Genomic DNA, 24018 nt, shown 5'->3' with positions numbered 1-24018 from the left:
CAGGTGCAGCACGAGCTCACCGAGCATCTACCGGGTCTGCGCTTCAGTCTGCACCGGGAGTACACGCTGCAGCTACAGGTACACGCGCACACACACGCGCGCACGCACGCGGTGCACTGATTTACGGGGCTGTGCGCGCTCGTGGCGCGACGCAGTACGCTGTGGGCGCGAGGAGAGCACGAGACGCGCTCCGCATGCTGCTCTGTTTACAAAGTGCTGGGGCTCGCGCTTCAGTATCTGCTCTCATATTCGCGCGCGCGGGTCGGTGTGCAATAACGTGCCGACGTTTCTGCGCGCGCACCACACCACCGAATAGCCAGTTTACGCGTTGTTATAATAATTAGTATAATATAATAATATAAAATAATAAGTATAATATAATATGATAATATAATAATAATAATATAACATGATAATATAGTATACAGATAACATAATATATATAATAATAATAAAATATAATAATAATATAACAAAATAATATAGTATACAAATAATATAATATAATAATAATAATAATAATAGTAAAATATAATAATAAATTAATATAATAATATAGTATACAAATAATATAATATATATATACAGTATATAATAATAATAAAATATAATAATAATATAACATAATATAGTATACAAATTATATATATAATCATAATATTAATAATCAATATTAATAATAATAATTTAATATATAATAACATAAGGGCGGCATGGTGGCTCGGTGGGTAGCACTCCTGCCTCACAGCAAGTGTAGTTTGCATGTTCTCCCCGTGTCTGCGTGGGTTTCCTCCGGGAGCTCCGGTTTCCTCCCACAGTCCAAAAACATGCAGTCAGGTTAATTGGAGACACTGAATTGCCCTATAGGTGAATGTGTGTGTGTGTGTGTGTGTGTGTGTGTGCCCTGCGATGGACTGGCGCCCCGTCCAGGGTGTTACTGTGTGCCTTGCGCCCATTGAAAAGCTGGGATAGGCTCCAGCACCCCTCCGCAACCCTGATTGGATAAGCGGTTAGGAAAGTGAGAGAGTGAGTGAGATAATAATATAATAATATATTTTAATAATATAATATATAACAATAATATAACACTATATGATAATATAATATTATAAAGTGTAAATTATTATAGATTTTTATATGTGATTTTTACACCTTGATCTTTGCACGTGCAACAAATGCATCAAAGAGTCGCATGGATGCATTTTTACTTGCGTTTGGCTGCAATATAATGTGTGTATATGAAATCAGGTGCTCACAAATGCTCGTCCCACAGTCACACTCCGAAATCTTACAGAAAACTAATACAGCTTTTGTACAAGCCTCTTTATTTGGACTAGGACATCCAGCAAGCTCATAGTTAGATGGGTGTCCACATACTTCTGGCTATTTAGTAAATATATATTTACTGTATGTCCAAAAGTATTCGGACGCATGACCGTGAGCTTGTCGGACGTCTGTTTCAAAAACGACCTGTATTAAAACAGAACGACCTTTATGTGACCTTCTGATAAGGTTCCTCACATGACTTTGAAGTGTGTCAGGGCTCTGTTTTGATGGCACCCTCCAGAATCTGGTGGAAAAGCTGCTCTTATAGCTGAAACTCTATGTCCATCGCCTAGGTGTCACTGTTGGGCCCCTGAGCGAGGCCCTTAATCCTCAATTGCTTGATTTTTATTCAGTGATAATTGTAAGTCGCTTTGGACAGTGGTACTAGATTAGTAATCAGAAGGTTGCCAGTGCAAGCCCCACCATCGGCATGTTGTCACTTTTGGGCCCCTGAGCGAGGCCCTTAACCTTAAATTGCTTGATTTGCATTAGGTGATAATTGTAGGTCGCTTTGGGCAGTGGTAGCTCAGCGGTTAAAGCACTGGACTAGTAATCAGTAGGTTGCTGGTTCAAGCCCCACTATCGCCAAGCTGTCACTGTTAGGCCCCTAAACGAGGCCCTTAACTCTCAATTGCTTGATTTGCATTCAGTGATAATTGTAAGTCGCTTTAGACAGTGGTACTAGATTAGTAATCAGAAGGTTGCCGGTTCAAGCCCCACTATCGCCAAGTTGTCACTGTTGGGCCCCTGAGCGAGGCCTTTAACCCTTAATTGCTTGATGTGCATTTAATGATAACTGTAAGTCGCTTTGGGCAGTGGTAGCTCAGTGGTTAAACCACTGTACCAGTAAGCAGAAGGTTGCTGGTTCAAGCCCCGCGATTACTAAGTTGTCACTGTTGGGCCCCTGGGCGAGGCCCTAAACTCTCAATTGCTTGATTGCATTTAGTGATAACTGTAAGTCGCTTTGGGCAGTGGTAGCTCAGTGGTTAAGGTACTGGACTAGTAATCGGAAGGTCGCTGGTTCAAGCCCCAGCCTCGCACTGTTGGGCCCCTGAACGAGGCCCTCACCCCTCAATTGCTTAAATTGTATTCAGATCAACGAGACGTCTAAAAAGCTCGTGGAAAATGCACGCCCTGATTCGACCGTCCTGAACCCATCAGGCTTGTTCGGTTTCTCCGTCTCGCCCGGCGGGCAGATGTGGCGTCGCCCGGCGTGCCAGCTTTTATTTTTAGGGAAATTGGGCCTCATTTGCATACAGAATCCCGTCTGTGTGCAGACGTCTTGGCCGGGCTTCAGATTTTCCTCTCCAGGTGCAGAGCGGATCAGCTCTCGGCTCGGCGTTATCCTCCGGAGCACGAACACGCGCCCGCTTACACGGGAGCCAAAAAACGAACCCGGAGCCAAACGCGGCAGGGTCGGCATCGCCACGGTGACCGGTTACGGGGGTGTGACGAAGCCGATGATGCTCGTTCAGTGGGAGCAAAAAACGGCTGGATGTACTGTAAGTCGCTTTGGATAAACGTGTCTGCTAAATGGACGATTCTGTCTGCTGCACTGTCTGCACTGCTGATCGTGGCCGCTAGGGGGCGCCAGACTTCCGGAAGCAGAACTGAGATTCGAACAGAGGCCCGAGGGGTCAACCAGCGATTGGCACATTTCTCAACGTTGGCTGACTGTGATAGCCTTCAGCGAAGAGTTGGGAAGCGGATATGAATAATTTACGAGAGAAAAATGGGTGGAAATAAAATAAATAAAATAAAAATCGTTGGAATAAAAAATCCGAACGGCTTGTTTATCAGAGCCGGGCGTGATGAGCGTACAGCGGGCGTGGTCATGCATTATTGAAGCGCTGTTGATGCTCCGTGCTGCACCGAGTCCGACGTTCGGCCTTTGATTTTTTTCTTTGAAGGGTGTTTAAGCGCCGCCGTTCGCCTCGCCTCCGTCCCCGGGCGGGATGAACTTTAGGTTGGCGCGTTTGACGTCTCGTTACAGATCTGATGGCTCTTGATGGTGCTGAAGCTGGTCGAGAAAAACAAGTTGTTTTTTTATTGGACAGAAATATGTACAAATAGCCAAAAGTATTCGGACACAGATCGTGGTCTTTCATCTGGGGGACCAGCAGGAAGCCGAATCTCCAGAGGCAGGATGCTTTGTGCCGGAAGGTTCCCGCTTCAATTGCTGTCTATTTTTGGCTTTTCGGCTCTGCAGGACCTCAGTGGACTTGCACAGTGCCTGTGGGCATCTACCTGGCGATGGTGCCCTGCTAATTAGGGGTTAAATTGCGCCAGTCACGTCTTCTGTCCTGTTTGTTTTCATCTCACAGTCACAAATAAGCCTGGTACCGCGGTCCTGGCCCCGGGTTGCTCTTCCTTTACCCATTTGGGTTTCCACTTGGTACTCCGGTTTCCTCCTGGAACACTTTTCAGGTGGCCGGCTGCTCTAAATCGGCCCGTTGGGCAGTGTCCGAGGAGCAGGGTATTGGATTGGCGTTCTGTCTGGGGTGCGTTACTGATTTGCGCCAAGTGATTCCCAAAACTGGACCAACCCTGGAACTCAGTCCCACTTTGAGGTGTTTGAATGACTACAACTGGTGTCAAGTGGTGGTATTTTGGCTCTCTCAAAAAATCAGTTCCCCCAACGTCTATTGTTGCTCCCATCGTATAAAGTAAATAAAGATGTTTGTTTTTCTTGGACGTCTACGTACAAATAATTAGGGTGTAGACCCAGTCGTGTTGGCCACATTGGCAGGACAGCACCAGGTTCCTGGGGATCTGCGAGGACTTCCGCATGGTCTTCTCTCATCTGCAAGTGTTTTCTACAAGTAGTCAGGTTTTCTTCCACTTCCTAAGTGACCCTGGTACTGTTGGGGTACTCTAGTACACGTCCACTCCTGACCCTTGGGTACACACCAAGGTTTGATGACATGGAAGACGTTGTTGGACGAGTCCCCTAGACCTGAAGCCCACTGATCATCTTCAGGATGACAAACTGAACCATGTAAAGACTGTCTGACCTCAGAAAGGCTCTAGTGCAAAACCGTCCCGGCAGAGTTGAGGCTGTTATGGTCGCCTCTCCATATGAGCGCTCTTGGTTTTGGAACAGGACGGGAGAGACCTGCTCTCAGTTACAGCCTGGAATAATATGCTCACCAGGGGTCGCTCAATCTGGCCCTTGTGTACACGGGCACCCAGAGCTGGACGCTTGGCAGAGGAAGCATGTGCCGTGTTTAGATTGATGATCTGACCGGCTGCCCTCGTTTTGTCCAGCTAATCGGGTCTGTGATTACAGCCGCTGTTCAAAAACCTCCAAAGGACTCAGTACAGAGGGAATCAGATTTTTGGTACGCGTTCAGCCTGGCGCCTCTCCCCCCTACGGAAAAGAACGAGGTGTGTAATTAACATCCGCCCCTGAGCATCGTTCGTTTGGCCGCGCTGAGCAGAGGAGGCTAATGACTCCGAGCTTAATTGACTTGTTTTCGGTGTTCGGTCGGTGCCAGCGTGGATCTGCTGGGTCAGTGGATGCCAGGCAAGAATATGTGGAAGAGTTGACGTATTATAACCTTGATGAATGTTCACTGAGGAACAATTTTGCTCAACGTTTACCTCAACAAAGACTGACTGTAGGGGCGGAGCCCTGGCAGTGCCACAGCCATCCATGGCCGGAGGTTAACAGCCAGCATATTGGTCTGTTCTGTGGCATCTCGTGAGCTGGCAAGTGAGAACTGGCAATGAATTTAGTATGAAGTTAGCATTGTTTGGTTGTTTGGTCACATTTAAGCCGTGATCTACAGATTCTTAGGCAGCTGCAGTCTTGGTTGGTTCACAGACCTGTGGTGGGCAAGCGCATCAGACCTCGCAACCTTGGCGCCAAGGTGGTCAAATGGTTAAAGACGGGTCTTTACCGACCTGCCGTCATTGAGGCTGCTCGCTAGCTGTCCATGACCAGGGTTAGTACGCTAATCATTTGTGAGGACTCCAACGTATCCAAATATACAGGGGTCAGTTAGCTACATGGGTCAACGTCTGGCCAGTACCTTCATGAGAGACTTTCAGGTGTCGTAGTAGGACTGCAGGACTGGACTTAAGAACTCCTGGCCCAAATAAACGAATATATTTTATTTAGACACAGGTAGACACATTTCATTCCTACATTCTATAGGAAGTAGAGCGAGCTAGCTTTAGAGACCTGATGCTCGGCTGTCGACGAGACACCAGATACGCGACTCCGCCGTCTCTCTATGATAGTGGAAAAAAATCCTCCTTTGTCGTGTTCATAGCTTACAAATGTAAAATTCATGAAGCTGGATTAAAGATGCCACTGTTCGGCGGGACCGGAGTCGTCCGCTGTATAAACGGAGGAGGATTTAATCTCTGACGTCATTAATACTTTACGAAGGGTCGGCCAGGCTTTTTTATTGTAATGAGGAGTCGAGGGGCACTAACGAGGGTTTCTGAGGGGGTGGTAAGTGGGTGGACCGAGGCTTGGGGGTACTTTTTTGGGTTAGAGGGACAGCTATGCTTTGATAGGGTGAATGATAATTACATTTGGGTGGGATTCAGTCTAGGGGTTCAAAGGGATACAATCTGGGGGAATGTCATGGGGTACTGCGACCAGTTTTGGCGGTACTGATGGGTACAGTCTGGGGTACTGAGACCAAGTTTGGGGGTACTATTGGATACAGTCTGGGGGTACTGATGGGTACAGTCTGGGGGTGCTGAGACAAATTCTGCGCGTAGTGATAAATACATTCTGGGGGTACTGAGAAAAATTATGGGGGTACTGATGGGTACAATTTTATGGTACTAATGAACAGTCTGGGGGTACTGATGGGTACATCGTGGAAGTACTGAGACTGGAGGTTGGATACAAGCTTGGGGTAGAAAGGAAATCATTTGGGAGTTACAGTAGGGAACTAGAGAGGTGCGTTCCCTGAGGAAAATGCCAGTGTGATTGTAGCTCAGCAGTGCCAGGGTTCGTGGGTTAGGGACTGGGGTTGAATACTTCTGGAGAGTTTGGTGATTTGTGATATTGTGTGTGCGAGTATGTATTTAGTAACTTAGTGCAATCACATTAAACATGAGAATGGAAACGACTTGGTTGGCGAGGAAAACGTTGGATACTGGGATCTAAGCAGTGCTCTGATTTGGTAATACATTTTGGGGATTGCTAGAGGGATGCCGTGACGGGACTCTGTAGTTTAAAAATAAAATATACTGTTTCTAATGGAGAAATGGTGGCACGTCTTCATTTCTGGACTTGACCGAGGGTTGAGGAACCTTTCTAACTCTTCTAAAGGTTAGTGAGAGTTCACGGCTCCCGGTGTTCCTCCTTCCTTCTGTTTGTTTGTTCCTCTGAGCTGCGTGAGCGTTTCCTGACGGACGACTTTTCTCCTGCTTAAAAAAGTACTTTCCTTTAAAACTTTCTCCCTCTAACTTTTATAATCCTGTTTATTTTACACGATTAGTGACCAGAAGATTTTACATAACAATCTAATTGCTCCACTCCGTCTGGCAGGAAGTGTTTTTCTGTTCCGCCGAGGAATAATATTCACCAATAACCAGAACCTGTCCACGTTTCACAAGCTTTCAATTGCGCGGTTTGTCTTAAAGCAGGATGCAGAAATTCATTAGATGTTTTTCTCCCAGGGTGGAACGTCATTGAGTTTTTAATCAGATACGTATTTTAGGAAAAGGTTCGGCGAAGTTCTCCTCACGTTCCCGAGAGCTGGGAACCCGTTTGTGCTCTTGCTCAGAAAAGCAGCACCATGGGTAGTTGCCTCCACTCCTTTTGGACGATGTTCTACCAGATTTTGGAACATGAGCTTTGGGAATGTCAAGCCATCACATGTCCAAAAGACCTGGCTCAGGGTTGGATTGTGGTAAAAAAAAAAAAAGGATGACATATGTTAACCTGTTACCTGTGTTTTTTTTTAACCACGCCTCAGTGGTTCTGCTTGTCAGTGATTGTTTGTCCTCGTTAGCCAGTGGTGTGAAGTTTCCTTTTAAATTAACTTGGCATTCGATCTCCAAAACTCGCCCAAAAAAATCTCACTTTGCCTTTTATTTTCTCTCTGCGATTCCCACCGTCTCTAGATCGAAATCTAATGAGCTGAACAGGGACTCGGGCAGGTGAGCGAGGATCCAGGACTCTTTAGCTTCACCTTGTACGCCCGGGTCCCTTTTTTCCCCATTACTCCTCTGTGTGGGTGTTCGAGTTTCCTCTGATCACGTTCCTCGCTTCGCAGCTTCATATTTTATGCCTGGTCATGTTTCATCTTTTTCTAAAAAGAAAGAAAAAGGGCAGGACGTCATGCATATTCAAAACCGTAATCCCTTCTCGCTTCCTTTTGTTGAGAGAGGCTCTAGTGGAGACGTCAGCTTGGATTCGGATGTCAGCTGCGAGACAAATCGAGACCTTTCGGGAGATGTTCCGTACGTTGGCATTTCATTGCATCTCCCAATGTGGGAGAAGTTGTGACATCACACTTCAAAATTACCTCCAAAAAATCGCCTGGCCTTTGATAGAGCTCCGATCCAGGGTTCATGAGTTCATCAGTGAAAGAAACGACGTGTTTTCTGTTCTTCTTTTGTCTTTTCCAGATGAAGTCGACGGAGCTGGATCAGGGTCTTTTCACGGACAGCTACTGCAAGGTGTGCAGCGCCCAGCTCATCTCCGAGTCTCAGAGAGTGGCCCACTACGAGGTCAGGACGTCTCCTGTCTGTCTCCTGTCTGTCTCTGTGTCTGTCTGTCCTCCTGTCTCATGTGTAACATGTCTTGTGTAGCTTGGGTTTTGCTCTGACGCCAACCTTATCAAACATCTCTGGGGTAAATTGGAATGGCAACTGCGAGTCTGGCTTTGGTGAGTGAGTAGCTGTTATGAAGACGTATAAAGAACGGGAGGCGGTGGTAGCTCAGCAGGAAAAGTGCTGGACTATTAATCAGAAGGTCGCCGGTTCAAGTCCCAACACCTGAGCAAGGCCTAAAATGGATAAAAGCGCCTACATATTTTTGGTCATAGTGTTTATTTCCCATACAAATGTAGCCGGACGTTTGACCCGAATCATGTGACCATGGACTTTTGGTAAAAGCCAAAATAATAAGGTCATTGGTACAAGTTCCTAGCTGGCTGCTTTTACTTCCTGTTTGCTCTTTTCACTGGACGTGGAACGGGCTCAGTCCAAAAAGAAACAGGTTCCGAACCGGGATTGTTGGTTCCCAGTTGGAACCAGAAAACAGTAAGTCTTTCAGCGTGAACCGTGGCGACATCCGTGAGGGTGAAGTACGCCCTTCTACGTCTTCTCATGACCGATATTCGATCCGTGCTCGCTTTTCGGATGAAAACAAACATCTATAGCGATGGCACAAATGCTCGTGGGTAATCCACTCTTTCGGTGCTGGTCTTTGGTTCCTGTAAAAACTGGTGGAAACTGGTGGTTCCCAGAAGCCCGAACGGAACCGGTTTAGGAATCAGAGTTATTTCGGTGGAGAAGGGCTGTGTGATGTTTGCTGTTAGGAGAACCTTTATGTAGAACCACTGTTCCTACAAATCAAGAGGAGCCAGGTGAGGTGGTTTGGACTAGTCCACAGGGTGATGAGGAATAGAAACCTTGCTGCCACCACAACCCTCACCAGGGGGAAAAGAACCGAAAATGGGATGAGATCGATGCTGTACAATTTCCAAGAGGTCTCGTCCAGGTTAGCAGGTCCTGCCTGGCAATATCGGGTCTTGATTTATGTTCAGCATTCAGTTTAGCTTTGAGCAGCCGTAGCATCGTGTTCTTCTATTTTTTATAGATATTTTCTTCTATCAGAAACAATAACACAGTTATTTTGTTTTCATTTTTCCTACCATTGAAAGCCGAGCGTGAAGCCTCCTGACAGTAACGTTCCGTCTGAAGTCAGCGGGTAAGACAGGGTTTGTTTTTTTTATCCATTCGAGGTTCCACCGGAGACAAAATAAAGCACGAAATGAAAACATCAAGCAGAAACCATCTGAAAAGTGTCAGGTGGAGCTTTTATAAAGCGAGAAGCGCTGCAGAATTTAAATGAAGACATTTTTCCCGAAAGATTCCCCCCCCTCGGCGGTGGATTAGACACCAGCGTCTCGCTCGGCGCCTCCCGTGTGTTCATGAGGACGACGGATTCACGCGCGGTTAGACAGTTAATGATGCTAATGTTGCTTCGTTTGCTTCCGTTCGCTTACGACTGCTGTTAGCACCGTAGCTCGTCTTCGGAGTCCGTCCACAAGTCCTCATAACGCATCACACGCCAAAACTTTCGGGACTTAACGTGGTTCTGTAGCTCCTTTTCTGTTCTGGCCATCTCGTACACTCGCTCAGTGGTCGTCATCTTCCTCCCTTAGATTTTCACCAGTTTTCCGACATTGAAAGTAACTGAACTTGCGGGACTTAACGTGGTTTTGTAGCTCGGTTTTTGTTCTGGCCATCTCGTACACTCGCTCAGTGGTCGTCATCTTCCTCTCTTAGAGTCTCAGCAGTTTTCTGATGCACTCAGTGTGTCTTTATACCTTCATTTTTCACTGTTCAGGCTTCATCTAAAAATCCGAAACAATGGCGAACACGCATGAACGTCGGCATCCGAGCTAGAATGCATTCTGCGCTGTTCATGCGCTCAATTACTATCGAAGGTTTACTCGAGAGGGATTAAAATCGCATGCATGGACAGATACCTCATCCCTCATTGACCTTCGATGAATCGATTGATTTATTGATCGGCTGATCCCCCCAGATGTGTACAAGGTCGTGTTTGCTCGATAAGCGGGGACGTTTTCAATGAGACGGTCGACAGAAGAGGCCGGCTTGGTGCCGCGGGGTCACGATTCATCAAAAGAATTTCGTTATGAGATCGCATCGACCATGTCGCATTTGTTAAACGCTGGACGATTTTCATTTGCCAGCCCGGTGGCCGTTCCGGCTGTTCTCTGCTCTGAAGGTGCCGTTTCCTAAACCGCTGATGTTTGTTTAGGTTTTCGGAATGTGGAATCCACTATGAGAAATAGAAATGGAGACAGGCACAGAGACGGCAGCTGTTTCCTGACACTTTGTGATGGTTGGCTGTCTCGTCTTCTGAGTCCTTCCACAAGTCCCTATAATACTGCCTTCAATGTTGTCATGTGGGCGCCTCATCACCTGCCCAAATTACCGAACTTGCGGGACTTCTCTTGGTTCTGTGGCTCTTCTTCTGTTCTGACCGTCTCGTCCACTCGCTCAGTGGTGATCATCTTCCTTCAAAAGATAAGGAGTCCACTTGTTCCAACCTTAAACCATCATCTCCGTCTCTTCTTCATGAAGTTTCATTTTTTGTTTATTACGTAAGCTAGCTCTTACTGTTCTCTCTCTTGTTGACGTCTGGCGAGTCTCAGAGTCCGAGTTTTTGTTCAGGCCGTCTCGTACACTCGCTCAGTGGTCCACATCTTCCTCCATTACATTTTCAGCAGTTTTCTGATGCACTTGTTCTCTTCTTCTTTCTTCCATGTCCAGGCTTATATCTTATCTTAAATCACTTTTTTTAAACCTCGTTCTCTCTCTGTTTTTTCTCTTATTGACGTCCGACGCGTCCCAGAGTCACCGGTCGCCCGTCAGACTGAAGCTCTCCTGTTGATTTCCCTGGAGATTCCCTTCCTCAGGTCCTTAATAACCTGTTTACTCCCACAAACACCCCCGCACTTATAATAAACGCAGACTGATGGGTCCAAAACTTGTGACTCGCAGAAGCGTTTGTCAATTTGTCACTATTAGCTCGGTATTCTCTGTGCAAAGCGCCTCTACGTCGCTATATACTCTTAAATTGCTACCGGTCTTTTGGCACTCGGGATTGGAAAATTGACTTTTTTCATATTTCTGCACAGCTATCGTGCGCTAAAATAGATTCCTGATGCTTTCGGGTACATCGAGACTGAAATAGCTGAAGAATTTGGTAATAAAGCAGTGAAGGAATGGAAGTGAGACCTCAAGTGACTCATTCGTTTCCCAAACTGTCAGTTTGGATAAATTTTAGCTCTGGGTTTTTTTTCTTCTCCACTTCATTTTCATTTTATGATGATTTGACCTAAAAAATAAAGTTCTCTTGAATGAAAACTTGGAGTTTCTGGCACTTTTTCCTCCTCAAACTATCATTTTTACACCTTGAACTTTATTTATACCCCAGGTTGACTTGACGTCTTTGCAAAAAGGATGAGAGTTAATGTCACGGGAACTCGTTTATGACTCCTTGACTCCTCTAGTCAAGGTCCAACTTCAAGGAGACGGAAACCGATGGAAGTTTGTCATCCCTGCCAAGTTCTCAGAGGATCAACTCTCTTAGAATTCTTGAAATGTCCTCAGAGGAATCGAGAATTGATCAGAACGAAGGTCGTCCAAGGTTGGAGACTGGTTCTCGTCTTAGATTCTTATTCCACCTTTATCTGTTTCTTGTCCTCGCGTTGTCAAAATGAAAGGGAGCAGGGACTCGACTTAAAAGCACAATTAAGGAAATGGGAAGCATGACAGGCCTGTCAAAGCCACTTAGCTTAATTTTGCCTCGTGTTGTCTGGCAGCCAAAATTGTCTACAAGTTGCCCTGGCTCTTTGATTTCTAAGATCTCTAAGGTTCTAGTTCTATTCCCAGGTCTTTGTGATCATCCCAATTGTCAGTTTCCACCCGGTGCTCGTTCTACAGTCTGCTACCGACTTCTACTGGATTCCCAAGGCATTTGTCTTTTGGCAGGCCCAGCAATAATAAAGCGATCGATTAGCAACACCCGGCTGCTTATTACTCCCCTGATAATTGTTGAAGTATGAAAGATGTGCTTAGTTTTTCACACCTCATTTACAAACGGCGGAGTCCAGAGACCGTCATGTCCTTTACCGACTCCTCTAAGCCTTCCACAGCTCCTGACTTCCTGTCCTTTTTCTTGTTTTTTCTCCAGAGTCGAAAACATGCGAACAAAGTGCGGCTGTACTACATGCTCCACCCGGTGGATGGAGGCTGTCCGGCCAAGAAACTCCGAACACACAACGTAAGTCACCTTCAATTTATCCTGTATACCCCCCTGTGCATTTTCACTCCTCCCGCCGTCGATTGCTTGAAACGCGTCACGTCGAATGGTTAAACGGCCGACGGCCGAGCCGGCGAGTGATGCGCATTCGAAGCGATTTGAGTGTCATTCCAATTTCCCGTCAAGCGAGGGGAAGAAAATGCCCGGTGCTCGCAGTAAAAGGTTGTACCATCGCATCGCTTTGACAGCGAGAACTGTGATGCGCTGTCTCGTTCCCAGAGTGTAAATTGGAGGTAAATTGGTGTACAGGCCTCACGGAAGCGTGTGTTTGTGTGTGGTGCTTTTTGGAAGAATTATGCTCGGTTTCCAGATGCTGACTTGCATTGCACCCGTAATCCTTTTTCTATAGAACTCGATTCTGCATTCTGAGCTCCTCCAAGGGTTCCTGACACTTCCAAAGGGCTCTCATTTCAATTTCCGAGGTCTAGTCCGGGTGTTCTCAACCTGTGGCACATGGGTCAGTGGGAGCCGAGAGCTTGGTGCTATTAATTCAAAGGTTGTGGGTTCATGAAGCTACTTGAGCAGGACCAAGGATCCAGGGCTGCAGTACAATGGCTGACCCTGCTGACCACCTGTTTTGCTATACATTGACCCATTGGTATAGTCCTCGAGACTTTTCGTTGGGTGCTGTTGCTGCTAGGTTGACCCAGCTGATGAAAGATCACCACTAGTTCGGAAGTCACATGGGATTACATGAACCGAGATGTTGCGCACCCTTATTTCCAGCACCAAGCCAAGAAAAATAGGAGGCTTGTGTCAGGAAGGGCGTACTTGTGTCCGGTGGTTCTGCCCAGTTGGTGTCTGCCCAGTTAACTGCGTGAGAGACTTGACCACCAGGAGCCACCACTAGACCAAAGTCCAGGGGTGACTCCCGGTACCTCTAATCCAGGCAAGGTGTGTTCAGTCTTATTTGTACCTCCAATGGGGGACTGTAGGATGGTTTTGGAGTGACCTCCCGTCTTCCCACCTCAGACCCTTTCAGCTAAGGTTGCCTACCATATCAGGAGCATCAAACTTTTGGTGGCAGGCAGTCAGTCGTCCTGAGGGTTACTGAAGAACAAAAGCTTCCGCTGGATGGTCGTAAAAGAAAGGACACGTCTGTGTGTACGAACCGCTCATGAATGAGTCTGCTGGAATTTTCTTATTGCCAGTTTCCCCCGAATAAGCAGAATTCTTTCTCCCCGGCCGTAAGCCTTCAGCGAGGCGTTAAAAACGTGTCCACGGTTAATTTGCCGCTAGTTTCAGCAGTTTAGCAGATCTGAGCCTCCGGTTCCGCTCCGCTGCGTTCCTGCGGCGCGCGGCGCTGCAGAAGTGTTGGTTTCCCGCGGAGTCACAGATGCTGACTTTAACGTCCCGCTTCCTTTTAAACGGGAGCCGCCGGGGCGCCCTCCGTGTGGGGCGTTAAGTCACCTCTTAACACTGCTGCAAACCCGGAGCTGTAAATTTGAATGCCTATAATTCACACCTAAAGGAACTGAACTGGAGAAACGGGTTTAAACCAGGTCTTATATAGGTGCACTATATAGCCGAAAGTATCTGGACACCTGACCATGAGCTTGTTGGACGTCTTGTTACATAACCAAGTGCATTAATATACTTACCCTACTTGCAGCAATAACAGGCTCCACCCTCGTCTGAAGACTTTCCATTGGATTTTGGAATGTTTTTGGGTTTTATGACTGTCAGGCTCACAGTTGACGCTCCAATTCACCCCAACGGCATTTAAAGGCAGACCACTGGAGGCTACACCGGTATACACCGTCAGGCAATGTGTGTTCCCAAAACAAGTCATAATAACTAGAAGTTATACCTGTACTGTACCCCTGTGTACAAAGGACCTCTGGTGGCCTGCACAGAACCCTGACCTCAACCCTACTGAACATCTTGTAATGGAAATGGAACTTGGTGCTCGTAATTGGTGCCCGCTCCTTCAAATTCCAACACTCACACTCCTTTCCCTGCTTTTCCTGATGAGTGAGTGTAGACCCCCTACCTGGGTACCCAGATTGGCATGTGTTAAAGTATGTGTTAAATGATTGTCAACAGTCCGGATGAATGAGATTTTCTGTACTGAAATGTGACAGACGTAGGGACGTCATTCATCATGGTCGCAACTCTGAATCATGGAATCGTCGCTGCCCTCATGTTAATACAACTGCTTATAACGTTAAGTGACGTCAGCAGTCCAAAGACCCACTGTGTCTCTAAAGGCCGCTTTATAGCATTAGTAGGTACCGGTACCTGGTGCCGGACAAGAACCCCAATAACCCCCAAGTATCTCTCTTATCATGTATATTAAAAAGGTTGTATGTTTTTTATCATTATGTTTGAAGTCAGTTCTTCTCTGAAGTGTCGATGTGGAAGCAATTATTTTTCCACCAGATCAATGCGCTGTGCACGGCCGCCGTTGCGTGGATGCTAATGGAAAATATCACTATTACGTGCTACATTACCCTTACAAGGCCGGTTTCCTTTCCTCGTTTGCTCCAGAAATGTATTGCTGAAGACACAGACACAGACAGACTCACGTCGTCGTAATAGATCTCTAGAAGTACGTGGACACCGGAGCGTCACATCCATCCAGAAGCTTGGACGTTGATTTGGAGTCCCATTATGCTCCTATACCAGCCTTCACACACGATCTGGCACTTTAGGGAACGTCTCCTGCTCCGATGTTAATTGCTGGTGTGCTTTACAACACAGTAGCTGTTCAGCTGTTGCCTGGTATTGCACACGGTAATCTTAGGATTGGGTGCAGCTGCCTTGTAGCTTCTAATGTGATGTTCGTGGGTAGCAATACACACACTGTATCCTCTTATTGTCCTGTTTTATTTGGAGACACCGGCTCTCGCTGTGGTCCTGTGGAGTCCTAGACTGTGTTCCATGAGCTAAACCGGCCCACCAGTTAAAGGTGGTCTGAAATGCCTTTGGAAGCAACATCGGTGCATATGAACTATTTTAAACAGGAGCCGTATTTATAAGGACGCAGGGAAGTCACCAGCTGTACTGGCTAATGAGGAGCTCAGAGGTCGTCGTACAAAGATAAGCTATTACTCAATTAAAAAATAAAGTTGTTTTTTTTTCACTATATAAACAAACAAGCAGCATTCGAGTCTTAGCATTAGCACGGCTTACCCTCGATCCACACACCACCATTTAGCTTCCCAGCAGCCCCACGGTTCCCACAGGACGAGTTACAATCCTCTAACCTACTCAGACTCCATCCCAGAGCCAATAAAGTCGGCGTGATTAGCAGTCTGGGACGTGTTGGAGACCGACGGCGTGTTCCATCTGAGGTTTAATTACTGATCTAATTAGCCGAGTCTCAATCGACCCCAACCTGCTTTTATCCACCGCGGGAGGTAAGACAAGAGACCCGGAGTGGAAATGATTCAAACACAGCGTCTCCAATCATGAACGCTCTTCTTGCTCGATCCGGCATTAAATACACTGTGGAGAAGGGTACGTGGACATCTGACCTTGAGCGCGTTGGACGTCCTGTTTTAAAATCGACATCCCTCATGGGTTTCCGCACTTCTGCTCCCTACGAGATTTTGGCGAGAAACCCAACCCACGTAACTCATAATGTACCGTTCAAGCGCTGATGTTGCTTCCAAAGGCATTTAGAACCACCTTCAATTGGTGGGCCAGTTTAGCTTATGGAACACCATCTACGACTCCAAATGTACTGGCACCAGGTTCGGTCGCATGGCATTGCATGTGGTGACCTTAGGATTGGGTGCAGCTGCCAGGCAAAGAAAACCCAACCCTTGTAGCTCCTAATGACCCATTCATGCGCCGACGTTGCTTCCAAAGGCATTTTGGACCACCTTCAATTGGCTGGAACACAGCACTGTACATGCATGATAGATGTGTGTGTGTGTGTGTGTTTTTCAGGGCGGCGAGGAGGGAGACGTGGATAAAAATAAGTGCTGCACCTTGTGTAACATGTCCTTCACCTCGGCCGTGGTAGCCGAGTCGCACTATCAGGGCAAGATCCACGCCAAGAGGCTCAAACTACTGCTGGGAGAACAGCCTGGCATCACGGGCAAAGGTACAACACACACACACACACACACACATGCCAACCCTGCTCAAGGGCGAAGGAGTTGGCGGAACGGGAGGGACGTGTTCTACCCTAATATTCAAATTCCTTTCATGTGTAAAATGACCTTTGTTATGTTTGAATAAGGGCTGAGTGTATTTCCAAAAGTATGTGGACGCCTGACCATGACCTTGTTGGACATCTAGTTCTACTTCCACTGTTCTGGAAAGGTTTTCCACTGGAGTGCGACCGGAACACCTGAACTCAATCATTTGAAGGCGTGTCCGCATACTTTTGGCCGTGTAGCGCATCACTATGTTGTGATACTGGTCGCCAGTGCTTGACTATTTTCCAGTGTGTCAGTGGGATTTATTTTAGCGCCGTGCTCAGGGGTGATGTGTTCTAGCAAGCCAGCCGAGTTTGACCTTTGATCTCAGGGCCCTGAGGAGGTGGGGGCGGCTGGGTTATGAACATTGGGTCCGATATTTAGTTTCTTGGCCAATAAGATTCAGTTCTTCTCTTATAGACGTTCTGTTTGTATTTTCTTTGATGATGTGCAATCCCTGAGTACCGTTTGCGAAGAATCAGCTTTATATCATGATGCTTCCACCACCATACTTCACAGTGGCTTTAGCGTAAGGGTCATATGTATACGCAACCTTTCTGTCTCCATACACGACGAGCTGATCAGGTTTTTATCTCAAGAATATCTGTCGAATAGATACCCCCACCCTCTTCCTCTCAAAAATACAGGAATTCCCTTGTGGTCACTAGTCCGTGGTCACTAGTCATAGGAGCCGACAGTCCACTCGAAACCAATGGTGCTGCAATGCTAGCACCCCAGAGCGGAGAGGGGTTCTACCATATCGCTGCTCTTTGTACTCCGCTACGCCCGAACGCTTCACGCAGGTCTTGCTTGGTCAGCACGGCTGTTTATGCTGACAAGGCATCGAAAGGGAATTGGGCATGTCTAAATTAATTCAACGTCTAGGTTCCGAACTAACCGAACGCTTGTCCTGTCCCCGCTGACTATAAAAGACGTTAAACAAAATCGATTTGCCGCTAAGAGACGACTTCAGAGCCGGAGGCATCTCAGCGCAGATGCTGGGAACTTCGTTTGGAGACCCCTGGAGGACCATCAGGACCGGAGTGAAGCTGGTGTCATTTTATTGGCTGAGAGGCTAGAGGAGAGAAGACAGAGATGATGACAAACAATGCCGGTCAGAACCGCAGGCTAGGGACGTAACCACACCGTACCTTGAGCTTGTTGGACATGCCATTCCAAAACTATGAGCATCCAGAACTATGAAGTCGACCCCCTATTTGCGCCAATAACGTCTCAGTTCGGAGGTCGGACACCGATGTCTTTATGGACCCATCATGCTCAGGATTTAAGTCAGGTCCTTCCCCAAACTGCTGCCACATAGCTAGAATATCAAGCAAAATATATGAAGCAGAACGTCAGGTGTCCACATACTTTAGAGTGTGTAGTGTTTCAGTGCTGGTTAGATTATGACATCATAATATCACAACAGTCTTTGATGACAGCGCCGTCCATTGAGAGCAATACAAAGCAGCATGCCAGTAGTGAGAGTGGGTTTGAGGAACATAGACGCTGCTCTCGCTCTTGCTTCCATCTCTAAGAGCGGCGGCAGCAGCGGCGGTGAAGCGTGGCTGAATCGATTCACACGTACGCCGCTTTAGAAGAAACATCTATCAGCGAGAGAAATGGAAATACGGATCCCCAGCGTCTCCTCAGCTTTATTCAGCTGGTCGTGGCTTTTATTGAGGTGAAAACATCTCGTGTCCTGGAGCAGGAGAGGAAAATCGCATGTGGAAAATCGCCTCCTCCCTGGTATCTAGTTATAAGCACCAGAAGTGTTTTTGGAACCGCTCAAAAATCTCAACTTCATTACGCTATTATGCTAGTTTACTTCAGAGAAGGTTCTACAACAGCAGGAAGGATTTCTCCAACTGCAACTTCATCTTAAACCTCATACTAGTGGAACGGGACGTCCAAGGAGGTCCAGGCTGTGTGTCTACATACTTTTGGACTTTGGCCTTATAGTTTGGCGAGTTCCCATCAGCAGCAGCTGAACGAAACCTCGGCGTGAACAGAACAGAATAGAGTCCAGATTTGGGTAAAAATGTTCCACGTGTGAAACCCATTACATCGGACTCCGGTATCGCCACGCTCCGCCCCCTGTACCCGTCCTCGCTTTATTTCCCTGAATTAAATGTCGCCCAGAGTGAAAGTACGCCATCTGGGGAAGTCGACGATCAAACAGGAAAGAGAGAAACAACAACGCAGGAGACAGACGGAGAGACGCGAGTCTCGCGTGCGGTGCGATTATCTCGGTGGGATGACGGGATGTTTCGGGACGCCTGCTGCCCCAGTTTCTGCGCCCATGCTGATAAACGCGATTATTCCGGTAATCAGACGAAACATCGAAGAACAGAACCTCGGCGATGGCTCCTCTCACGCCTTCCTCACGGCGCTCTAATGGAAGTGGCGCTGCGTGCCGAACAGGTCCCGCTAATGAACTTCATCTGAACCTACCGGCTCCTAATGGGGAACATATGTAAGCTGCGTCTAATTAGCTTCCTAATGCTGATTGCAGCAGGATTGTAGGAGGTTCGGTTTCGAGACGTCGCTCTTCTGAAGTCTGGAGTTTCTTAAAACAATAAGATACGTCCTGTTCCAAAGCTGAGACCTCTAGAATGGAAGGTTGTCCGCAAGATTTTGGATCGTCTTGATAGCAGTCTGTGCCCGTTTGTAAAGCTGGGCGCTGGTGTTGGACGGGAACGCTTGGCTCGCAGTCATCGTGTTGAATGGGCACAGGGTAGAGGTGTCCAGCTCAAACCAGGACTTTGTCAAGGGCCAAACAGGGAAGCCCCTAAGGCTTGTTGAAACGTAATTAAAAGTGATGCCGAATAGAGTGGTGGGGAAAGGAGCAGCTGGCCCTGCAGGTCTTGGTATGCTCGCTGTTGCAGTGCATTCTGGGACTTGTAGTGTGTGTCCTATATCCGGGCCTTGAGTTTGACATGTCTGGCGTAAGGGTTTGGAGCAGGCCAGTGAGTGAGCTATTCATCGTGAATAACGATCATGACGTAGCGTTTCTCTTCGCTTCTCAGAGGTGCCACCCGATCCGGTGAAGATGTCTCCTGAGAGCTGGATGCAGCTGAACGGGGACTCGGAGCGTTACTGCCAGCTGTGCCACGCGTGGTTCAACAACCCCGGCATGGCGCGGCAACACTACGACGGAAAGAAGCACAAGAAGAACGCCGCCCGGGCCGACCTGCTGGAGCAGCTGGGGAAGACGCTGGAGGTGGGCGAGATGAAAGGTGAGGCTCCTATAATCTGTCTTCTTTCTAAAAGTCCTCATTTATTTCCTCGCCTCCATCAACTGGTCGGCGACACGTTTTCCAAATCCGAACTTTTTCCACGGCAGTTTGAAACCCTTCTTTTTTGCCCCTACTCGTTTAAATGGAGTGGAAAGTACAAAGAGAGCAGTTGCAGGATGTCGTTAGCAGATGAGAAACAATAGTTAGCACAGAATGGAAGTTCCAAAGTCCAACACCCAATGCGATGTGACTAGAGCAGTATAAAGGGAGACGCACAGTTCTGTTCCTTGTTCTTCAGCTATTCCACTGCTGTAAGAACCCACAATCATGTCAATAAATTCAACTTTAATTCTTGTTTTTTTATCGTTTGACCTTATTTTTCCATGACAGTACCAACTTCTTCCAAGAGAAGGAGCCGTTGACTTGAAAACCCGAAACCTGAAATTCTGCTGCCTCTACTCGCCCAACCTTTAGGAAAATAATAGATTAGAACGCCTTTATTTGTCAAATAAACATATACAAGTGTATAGAGTGCAGGGTCAGCCATTGTACGGCGCCACCAAGAGCTGAGAGGGTTAAGGGCCTTATTCAAGGGCCCAAAACTGGCTGCATGGCAAAGCTGGGATTCAAACTCTCAAGGTTTCAATTGATAGTCCAAAGCTCTACTCACTAGGCTACTCCAATTTCACCTCACTTTTCTTTGCACAGACGTACCGGAGTGGACATAAGTGCACTTTGGGACAGAATGGGGTTCAGTTGAGCCGGGCACGTCGTGCCAACAGTGCCAGATTGGCACATGGACATTGATTAAACTCCCGTCCGCGTCTCCTTCCCTCCTCCTGCCTAATGAGAGACGGAGGTGTCATTTTTCTCGCCCGTGTTTGTCTGGGCTTCATATTTGCTAACGTCACGCGTCCGTGTCCTCGGGCTGTAAATGTCAGCGCGGCCCTAACGAGGCCGCCTCGCCGCGCCGCTTATCAATTAGTAATGACGCGGTGAATCATGGTACGCCGGTAGAAAGGTGCGACCGGCCGCCCGATTTGTCAGCTGGCACAGCTGCCGGTGGCAGGCTCATCAGTCATGCGGTGATTGTACCGGCTCATCCCGGCTGTAGCCGTTAGGTTTGTTTTTTATTTCCGTGTTCCGCGCCGCGAGAGAGCCGACGGATTCGCTACGGAAGGGAGGGAAAGAAGGAACGAGGGCGGGAGGGAGAGAGGAAGACTTTGAAGATTGGCGTTATAAAATATTCATAGATTTTGATGCACCGGTTGTACGCGGTTGTGTGTTTACGTGTGTGTGTGTGTGTGTGTGTTTACGTGTGTGTGTGTGTTTATGTGTGTGTGTGTGTTTATGTGTGTGTGTGTTACGTCTAGCCTAGCTTTGAAATTCACCGCTACACCTGCTATCACCCACTTGTTTGTTTCTCGAGCCTCTCTCTTTGGTTCTTAACTTGTGTACTCGTGTACGGATCTTTAAAGTGTGGACGTGACTCCGTTTTGAAAAATTCTGGGTCTGTCAGCGATGAAAACGCAAAAGCGTCAAACCACCGCGCAGAAGTCTCTTTAAACGAGGGTGGTGATGAGTTCAAAAATTTAGACTCTCATCTGTAAGGGTGTTTTTAATGAATGATATAGAGGATTTGCTTTTTAAAAAAGTTGGGACAAAACCATGATTTTTATAAAGTTTAGGGACAGAATTATACTTTTTAAAACAAATGTGGGACGAAATTATGTTATTTCTGTTAGATATGTTATTTATGTTACAATTAAATTATTGTTATTGTGGGACGAAATTATGACAGAATCATAATTTTTAAAAAGTTTTGGGACAAAATCATAATTTTTAAAAAGTTTTGGGACAGAATTATGCTTTTTAAAACCAATTTTTGGACAAAATCATGTTTTTATTTTTTATAAGTTTTGGGACAGAATTATGCTTTTTAAAAAGGACTACGGCTGATCAGGGATTCCTCATAACCTCAGTGCGTGACTCTCGGTGCGCGATACGGATCTCCGTGTGAACCCGCCTGGTGCAGGTGAACAGAAGCGGTCGGTACTGCACACGTTTCAAGGAGTCTGTAGCGGTAGAGATGCAAATACAGAGCGGGTAATTGGATACCAAAAATTGGGGGGAGGGGGACATGGAGTAAAGCGTGTTCCTCCGTTTGTTGCTGTTTGTACACTATGTAGTAGTCGGTGTCTGGCCAGTAAAGAGTCTGGACTGTCTGCTGTCCTTCATGCCCGGTATGGATGTTCTATAGTGGCTGTGGAATCAATTCTTCTGCTGTCACACACACACACACAGACATACACACACACACACACACACACACACACAATGACGGCAACTGTGGAAAATCGAGAATGGTTTCTGCTCCGGGACGATAACGATCCGGAACAATCTGGACGATACATCAGCTACATCACGCTGTCAAAAGTATGTGGACATCTGTGGTCATCAGGGCCAAGGCTGTCCACAAGCTTCTGAAGTGTGACTGTGGGAATTTGTGCCCATTCTGTCCAGGGTGTTTCCTACCCTTCACCCTGTAACGATTACTGCGTGTGTGTTGCTGTTGCAGGTCTGAAGCGGAGCTACACGTGTGACGTGTGCAGCGTGACGCTGAACTCGGTGGCGCAGTACCACGCCCACCTGCAGGGCTCCAAACACCAAAACAAGTAAGCAGCCTCAACACCTGAGCCGGAGCCAGAAGCACGGCATTTATTATAGGATTATTATATAGGATTAGGAGGGGCGTCCACATACTTTTGGCTGAGCGCTGTACTCGCACATCTCACTTCATTCCGCTGGCTTGGCTCGGCAGGTCTGGCGGAAATATGAGCGTTTGATGTTGGACTTTGATGGATGTAGGTTCAGACTCGCCCGGGAGCCGGCGGAGCCTCGGGGACGGCGGGTTTATCACCGAAAAGCACTTCTCATTTTCTGGGTCAGGACTTGGAGCGGCGCTCATATAGCGGACGGCGAGTGGACCGGAACCCATTCGGTTATTGGGGGGGGGGGGGGGGGGGGGGGGGGGGACTGCAATAAATGGTGCGTAGGCTTTTGGTACACAAGTAAATAATGCTAACAGAAACCGCTACGGTCAGACCTGCTAATGTTGGTTCTTGGACGACCGTCTAGAGACGTCGGTTTTAGTACACTGGTCAGTGACAGTGTAGTGAGATCACTAAAATTCCTCCACTAGTTTCTTGACTCAGACGGGTGGCCTGACCTAGGCAGTGCTGCTGTAGTTTCACTTTCTACGCCGTGCTCCATGTACAAGGAAAATTCAATAGATTAATCACACATAACAAAAAACAGTCCAGGACTGTTAAATAAAATTAATAAAATAATATATAATAGATAATAAAATAATAAATTATAATATAAATAATATAAAATAAAATAATAAAATAATAAATTATAATACATAATATAAGTAATATAAAATATTAAAATAATTAAATAATAAATAAAACTATATAATATAAATGATATAAAATAATTAAATAATAAATAATACTACATAATATAAATAATATAAAATAATTAAATAATAAATAATACTCTATAATATAAAAAAATAATATAAAATAATAGGGGGTTTGATTCTTTCTCTGATTCTGATAAATAAACAAAAGCTGAAGATTAATATTTCTCTCTCTTTTTTCTCTGTGTTGCAGCTTGAAGAACCAGTTATGCGTCCAGTGATGCCGCGCTGGGACCAAAACCGCCGGATTGATGTCATGCGGGCTTTGAGAAGCTCGAATTTCCCGAAGCTCGAAGTCTCCGCCTCCTTTTCCACCATTTTTTCATTCTGCCTGATTAGAAGCAAAAAAAAAAACGGCAGGATTTGATTGATTGATTGATTTATTATTATTTTTTAGACTCTTTTTGTTCTGTTTCGACTTTGTTTGACGCACGGTTGCGGTCGCGGCGCGTTCCAGATTTACCTCAGCTCGACCGGACCGTCTCGTCCGTCCCGTGTTCGGTGTTCCGTGTGGGTTGGACGGATCGAACCCGGCGTTACGTGTGCAGTAGCGTTGCCTGCATGAGCAACCGACGAAATTCCTGATCTAAGCAATATTTATAAATCATCCGCCAAACGTGTTTGTGCTGTTAAAATCGTTTGTTTTCGTAGCGACATTTGAAGGGACGTTACGTGTACGAGTGTTTATCTTAGTCACATCAGGGATCCGACAGACAGATTTAAATCCTTATGAATTAATGAATCGTTAAAGTATTACAG

At 46.7% G+C, this 24018-nt stretch overlaps 1 protein-coding gene across 1 annotated transcript; it reads left to right on the top strand.

Annotated features, from left to right (window-relative positions):
• zmat4a (zinc finger, matrin-type 4a) lies at window positions 1-23505 on the top strand. Its single transcript, XM_063018050.1, has 6 exons — window positions 1-78; window positions 7927-8028; window positions 12254-12343; window positions 16280-16436; window positions 22351-22447; window positions 23453-23505. Exons 2-6 carry the CDS (start codon window positions 7927-7929, stop codon window positions 23478-23480), a joined length of 474 nt encoding a protein of 157 aa, XP_062874120.1. The 5' UTR covers window positions 1-78; the 3' UTR covers window positions 23481-23505.
• The last annotated feature ends 513 nt before the right edge of the window (window positions 23506-24018 follow it).

The sequence above is a fragment of the Trichomycterus rosablanca genome, chromosome 21 (genome assembly GCF_030014385.1).
Source record: "Trichomycterus rosablanca isolate fTriRos1 chromosome 21, fTriRos1.hap1, whole genome shotgun sequence".
Lineage (NCBI taxonomy): Eukaryota > Metazoa > Chordata > Actinopteri > Siluriformes > Trichomycteridae > Trichomycterus > Trichomycterus rosablanca.
The sequence above is the reverse complement of the archived record's forward strand: the minus strand, read 5'-3'. Positions and strand labels throughout refer to the sequence as shown.

Coding starts and splice junctions, on each gene's coding strand:
- zmat4a (XM_063018050.1), top strand. CDS start 7,927: ATGAAGTCGACGGAGCTGGATCAGGGTCTTTTCACGGACAGCTACTGC. Junction 8,029..12,253: donor AGAGAGTGGCCCACTACGAG/GTCAGGACGTCT, acceptor TTTTTTCTCCAG/AGTCGAAAACATGCGAACAA. Junction 16,437..22,350: donor GCCTGGCATCACGGGCAAAG/GTACAACACACA, acceptor TTGCTGTTGCAG/GTCTGAAGCGGAGCTACACG.